Genomic DNA, 7,440 nt, shown 5'->3' on the forward strand with positions numbered 1-7,440 from the left:
GGCGCGTCCGGAGCCTGTGCTCCGCAACGGGAGAGGCGGCAGCAGAGGGAGGCCCGCATACCACAAAAAAAAAAAAAAAAAAAATTAAGTTAAAGGGACCAGCGAAGTTTGGATATGATAGAGCAAGTATTTACTGAGGTTCTTAGCAAGGGAGTAATTATAAATCCTTATGAACTTCCATCACTGTCATTTCATGATTACGAGTTTTGCTTCATTATCAAGAGTCTTTAACACAAGCCATTTTGTTTTGAGATGCCTAGAGATCTGACATCCTTTGTTGTTACTAAAAGGACAAGATTATGAATTCTTCCTGGCTTGATATGCCACCATAAATCAAATTTAGAAATTATATAAATGCTAAAATTGTGTGGAGGTTTGTTCTGGACAATAATCTTACATTCCTATTAATTACCTGCGGAATCATAGGAACTAGTATTGATAAATTTATTCTGTAGGTAAAAGTACTCACTAAATCATCAGCCCCTTGATTGTCCTAAAATTAAGATTCCCATTTGCAAATGGCATGGTAGGCATACGTAAACATTACTGTGTGATCTAATTAAAATATATAATTATAAGAGGGGTAAAAATATCCAGCTTATCAGTATTAATTTAATTCTGTTGGTGATGAAAATATTTCTGGCTTAAAACAGTAATTGTCATTTGATTTCATTAGGGAGATTAGTAAAGTAAACGTGAATTTTCCATGATGAAAACAATTACATTGAAATCAAGGTTAAAATATAATTATAATAGAAAAAGTCCTGAAAAATAAATGGTATGCCCTCTGAAATATATCTGCAGGAGATGAAAGCAGAAGCAAAGTTCATATGCAGCTCCTCACATAAGTATATTTATACAGCTGCATGCCCATGTACTTTTCAAATCTTAACATTGACAATTTTTCAATAGCAACTAATTTTGTAGAAACATAAAGATTTCCAGTAATATATGAAGCTGTATTATTAATCAACATAAGCAGCCCAAACATTAATATAATTTATATCATTAAAAGCTAACAAAATAAAACTGTGACTAAATTAACATTGACTCATCTGTTATACAGTAATTGCTAAATAACTGTAAAATATATTACATTCTGTTCATTACTACTCCAATTATAATGACCTTTTCTATCCATTTCCATGTTTACCTACATTTATCTAAAAAGAATGGAAAAACACTTACCAAAATGGTGGTAACAATCAAAGAACGATTGGATAAGGAATCTGTGATGTTGGCTGGCTTTCCCTTTTGACTTTCTGTCATATTCAGGCCACTGGCTGGATCCCAAGTTCCAATCTATAAAATAGCATACGTACTTTGTAAATAGTCCATCAGGCACCTGGGAGAGCACACTGCAGAGAAAGTTAAGACTGCTAACACTTATTATTCACATCTGCTGCATTATCTGCTGTTGTTGAAGTAAAGGCTGCTTGTTTTAAGCATGATTCACTGCTTTGTGAAGTGTGTCCAGTGAAGTGTGACATTAAAGAACAAAATGATCCATTGCACTTCTACAGTCAGTGTGGGAGCTTAATTTTCCATTCAAACTTTCATTCACCAAGATAAACTACTGCTGATGATACCTTGATAGCTGGCTGGAAACTCATTAATGGCACATATTTTTATTTATTTATTTATTTTTTGTGGTACGCGGGCCTCTCACTGTTGTGGCCTCTCCCGTTGCGGAGCACAGGCTCCGGACGCGCAGGCTCAGCGGCCACGGCTCATGGGCCCAGCCGCTCTGCGGCATGTGGGATCCTCCCGGATAGGGGCACGAACTCGTGTACCCTGCATCGGCAGGTGGACTCTCAACCACTGCGCCACCAGGGAAGCCCAATAGCACATATTTTTGACAGTAATGGATCTGTCTTATCCTCTCATCATACTGATAACATGCCATATTATATGGACAAAGCTAAAAGACAGAGCAAAACCTGGGGATCCAGGGTAAATTAATAGGTAAAAGCAGGCTTAAAAGAGGCATTAATTCGTATTCACAAAACCCCCAGTAGGGCAAAATCATACCCCAAATTACCTGCAGAGCTTTTAAAAATATATGTTTGCAGCTTATAAAATACTCCAAGGAAAGGAGATTACAGCATAATCTCATCTGGATAACCCATATACTTCCACTTGTATTCTATTCAATATGTATTTTAATTTAACTAATACCCTCTGATAAATTAGGCCATATACTCTTTGTGTTCAGACATTTTATACTCACTGAACACAGTCTATAGGATGACATAGAGTTACCTCTGGAGAGATACATATAAGTATAAGATGACACTAAATACATAGATTGGGTGGTTTACATACATGCACCTGCACCATCGCATGTCATGTAACAATGGTGACCACGAAAGGAAAGCAGAAGCAAAAGGAGACACAGAGTCAGTATTTCTTAGTCAGCATTACTTTTCCTCACCCTCTCAAACCTGGGAGTCATCAGTAGTGAAATCTGTCTTATGTATGCCCCTAGCCAATTACCCAACTTGTTTTCCTCAAATGAAGCTATAAATTATCAATTTCTTTTTAAAATAAAGTTTTGTACATACAGATGTTCCTCAACTTATGGATGAACCCATCATAAGTTGAAAACATTGTTAAATCAGAAATGCATTTAGTACATCAACCTACCAAACATCATAGATTAGCCCAGCCTACTTTAAACGTGCTCAAAACACTTACATTAGTCTACAGTTGTAGTCAAAATCATCTAACACAAAGCCTATTTTATAATAAAATGTTGAATATCTCATGTAACTTATAGAATACTATACTGAACTATAATGAAAAACACGCTGGTTATATGTACAACAGGATGGTTGTAAGTGTATTAGTTGTTTACCCTGGTGATGGAGTGGCTGACTGGGAGTTGGGGCTCACTGAACTGCCAGCATCACAAGAAATTATCGTACTACATATCACTTGCTCAGAAAAAAATATCAGAATTCAAAATACAGTCTCTACTGAATATGTATCATTTTTGCACCATCACCATTGTAAAGTTGAAAAATCATAAGTTGGGAACTGTTTGTAAATTAAATTATCTTTAACGTGACATTGATTTAGCAGGTAACATTTACTCTGGCCTACCTAAATATTCTAACAAGGGTCTCATCAGCATAAATCTAAATTAAATGTTATGATTTGTTTATTTTATTTATATTTTATCATACATATTCTTTTTTATCTCTTCATTTGCATAGCTTTCTTAGTAACATTTTAAGATATCTATCCCCGTTTAATTGGAGAAGCACAAAAGTAGAAATGTTAATAACTTCTGTTCTTCATAAGAATAGATATGTCATTCTAATAGTTGTACATAAAAGTAAATCTCAGTGTTTTTTTTCAAGAACTTATTTGACTATACTAGGAATTCAATATAAATGTTTTTAGTGATGTTTAAAAAAAAACTCTTGCCATATTTTCTCATATTTACTTAATTTTCCTCTTACTGTTAAAAACTATATATTCCTAATGTTGGTGTCAGTAAAGAAAAAAAGTCAAATAATACAGTAAGGGGAAAAAAAGAAAAAAAATCTCTATTCAGCATTCTTTCCAAAGTAAATTAATTACCTACTGATCTTTTAAATTACTTTAGACTGTGACTACCATGATGTCATAAAGACAGAGACTAATTATAATTTAGGGTCAATAATGGAAGGTTTTCAAGGGCCGGACAGGTAGCATCAATGTGTGACGTGAAAGGGCATAAGCCAGTAGTAAGAATTTCCAGGCTAGGGAGTGAAGTTTTTAAATCTCACAAAAATCTCAAGGCAGAATAGCAAGAGGGGCCACAATCCCAACCCGCTCTGCTGTGTGTCTTGGGCTGCATGTTCCCAGAGCGGTACTTTTTTCAAGTTCCCAGCAAGGCATCACCAGAGTTAGAAGAGGCCCTGCTGGGGACCTGGGTGGAGGAGAGAGAGGATGTCAAACCTAGAATGCCTGCTGACCTGCTTAAATTGTTACAAACTCAAAATCATTAAAAAAAAAAAAAAATCTACTCTGTTGGCTAAACAAGACATCTGCAGATTGTATTTTGCAGTCACTGCCATTTTTCTGCCCCTGATCTATAATTAATACCTATTACACATTTGTCCCTTAGATTTTATTTCCCTTTTTTTCACTATTGGTTAAATAGTTAGATTTCTTTCAGACATGTAATTCTACCAGCCAAAGCACTGGCAAACATCATTTGCCCACTGTCATCTGCCAAATGACACCCTCAAGCTTGACCAGTAAGTTTTTCAACTTTCTAATCAAATCACTAATACAAAATATTGCCCATTTCACTTACATCATCCTCCATGATTACTTTTATAAAAAATAATTTAGCTGAATGTTCATTCTTCTAAACATACTTATCTAGTTTCATCCTCTGTCAGTTGCTTTTCTAGTACTATTTGGATGAAAGGGTTCTGGCTCATGAATCCATAATTACCTATAATCACAAATATTAGGTATCCCTTTTTATAAATCTCAGGTTTCTGAGCAGAATATTATGAAGTTTCAGAAATTTCAATGGCATAAACATTTTAAATCAAATAAAATTTTGTATGATTCCCAGATTTTAAATCTATTAGGACTGTATAATTCAAAATTTTCTACTGATTGAAGAACTTTTCATCAGTGGGGTTTATTGTTTTGTTTTAATCACGAGAGCCATTGATTAAGTCAAGACAATCTTTTTTCTTTTAATCTATGTTTGGAACCATGATTTTTTTCATTATATGATTTAATCAAGTCATTTATTTTTTCTCAGTTCCAAAATTTAATAAAGTACTCTTGACCTCACAGAGGTATTTTAAATAGAGTGAGTCTATATCTTGGCTGACTTGGATACTTCAAGTTTACAGTTATCTTCTTGGTGTAAATATTAATAGCAACCCTCTTGTACAATTAAAAATGTCATGGTTTGGATACTAACTCATAAGGTCACTTTAATTATAAGCATCAAGTTAGATAAGTAATTTGAAAGTACTTCAAAAACCACAAAGAACTATAGAAAATTATGGTATTATTCATTTTTCTTATTTTATATTCTGAATGGTTCTGAAAATAAATTTGCTCTTCTTCATAAAAAGAATGCATATTTATTGTTGTCAAATTATAAAACACAAAAAAAATATAAACGAGAACATCAATTTAAACTTTGAACCTACACACATACCCATGTCAATCATAGCTAATAAAGCTTAGTGTATTTCCTTCAAGTCTTTTATCTTTACATGTATGTTCCTTGCATAATTTCCATCATAGCCTTGTAGTTACTGGCCCAGACTCTGAAGGGGGTGTCAGACTACCTGAATCCCATTACATCGCCACCATTTACCACCAGGGGACTGGGGCACATTACTTCTCTGTGCCACAATTTCCTCATCTATAAATGGGGGAATAACATTATCTACCTCACAGAGCTATTGCGAGGATTAAATGAAAACGAAGTCAATGCAAGGTGTTTATAAGTGTGCTACAAGTATTATATAAATTATTAAATATATCCTATTTCTACACTATTTTGAGCATTTTCTTCTGGCATTAAAATTAATGAAATTCATAATTTGAATGATTGTATAATATGAACATCATATAAACATATCACAATTTAACTATCATTGTTAAAAACAAGGCTTTAGTAAACACAGTTATTTACAAATATTTGCCCATGTATTTTATTATTTTAAAAACAAATTCCTAGAATTGGAATTACTGAGCCCAAATAATATGAATTATTAGGATTATTAGTACATGTTGTCATAGAACTTTCCAAAACTATTGTTGTGTTTGTTATCATCCCCTTGACAGTTCATGGTATAATACAACTTCCTAACAATTCATCTTCTACTTTTAACAGTTTGACTTACATAATTGAATGATACTATAATGGTTTATGACTGTTGCCTTTATTTCTAAATAGTATGTTTTACCACATAAAAATAACTATTTATTCTAAGTAATTCTTTTCACCTAAATTTCCAGGACCTAGTATTAATCATGCTTACCTTATTTGTATATTTGCATTTGCTGATAAATAATTATCTATAATTATACTTTCAACATACTGTTCATTTTATGGGTTTCTTTATAAGCAGCTCATCATGAATGTTTTTAATGTCCTATCTTTTTTCTCCCTGGATCTTATTTTTAACCTTGTTCCTTTCATATTATCTGGTTTTCACTATTTCTTTTCTACCTCTGGACTTTTTGGTAGACAGTTTTTCCTGTGGTACTTTGTGAGATAACAAAGTTTTCAGTCTACTAAAGGGGTATTGTCAACTTTTGTTTAAACTTTTACAATCACATCATAAAATCAATAGTGAATCATAAAAATTAAAACGACATCTATTCTATGAAAATTCACTACTTTGGTTCATTCTGCTACTACACATACTGATCCATAGTTTTAGTTAATTTAATCTGGGGTTGTAGACACTGCCTCTCATTTTCTTTTGCTTGATATATTATAGATCAACTCTTTCCCAAGGAAAACAAATGTAATTTTTAATATAATCTTTAAAACTATTATTCAAAAACTTCTCTCTGTATGCTTTAACTACTTTTACTGTTTACTAGGATTTCTAGCCAGTTTCCTCTTTGATGAGTGTTTGCTTTCATTTATCATTGTTCTTATAGAAGACAATTTATTTGTAAAGGATAACTATGTGACATGCTTCTATCTATAGATATGAAAATATTTTTGTCATATTCCTGTACAAAGAAAACTTGACTAAATAAAGACATATTGTGTCATAGCCTTCTTCCTTCAAGCGCTCTGTTTTAGTCATGTTTTCTATTATTTAATGTTACTAAAGAGACTGAGGGCAGTCCAATATTTGTTTCTTTTTTGGTAAATATTTTTTTATTGAAAGCTTCTAGTATTCTCTATTTGGAAGTTTTAAATCTCAATCAGGAGAAAGAGAGACATAGAGATAGAGACTGTAATTCTTTTTTATTATGTTTGCCAGAAATATAAGGCATTTCTCTATTTTCTGAAGGTGAATTTTATTGCAATTACAATTTTCCTAAACTATTCATGTGGTCATATTTTCTATAAATGTTATACTCTTTAAATAGATGTTTTCCCTCTTTCACTACCTTACATATGTATCTTCGTCACTGACAGAAACACTGGGAAAAGCAGTTCCCTCTTCTGTCTAGCAATGGACAGAACAACTTATGTATGCCCACAACACAGAAGTATCACATTACATTATTTTTTAACATCTTTATTGGAGTATAATTGCTTTACAATGGTGTCTTAGTTTCTGCTTTACAACAAAGTGAATCAGTTATACATATACATATGTTCCCATATCTCTTCCCTCTTGCGGCTCCCTCCCTCCCACCCTCCCTATCCCACCCCTCTAGGTGGTCACAAACCACCTAGCTGATCTCCCTGTGCCATGCGGCTGCTTCCCACTAGCTATC

At 33.3% G+C, this 7,440-nt stretch overlaps 1 protein-coding gene across 6 annotated transcripts in view; it reads right to left on the bottom strand.

The window, feature by feature from the left end:
• GRIK2 (glutamate ionotropic receptor kainate type subunit 2) overlaps nt 1–7,440 on the bottom strand; it is a 677,382-nt gene that overhangs the window by 220,255 nt on the left and 449,687 nt on the right. For all 6 annotated transcript variants that reach the window (XM_028494615.1, XM_028494616.2, XM_055087599.1 and 3 more), the window contains one exon: nt 1,189–1,302. In XM_028494615.1, coding sequence (XP_028350416.1) covers nt 1,189–1,302 — 114 coding nt within the window. The remainder of the gene's footprint in view (nt 1–1,188; nt 1,303–7,440) is intronic.

This window comes from Physeter macrocephalus, chromosome 10 (genome assembly GCF_002837175.3).
Source record: "Physeter macrocephalus isolate SW-GA chromosome 10, ASM283717v5, whole genome shotgun sequence".
Classification (NCBI taxonomy): Eukaryota; Metazoa; Chordata; class Mammalia; order Artiodactyla; family Physeteridae; genus Physeter; species Physeter macrocephalus.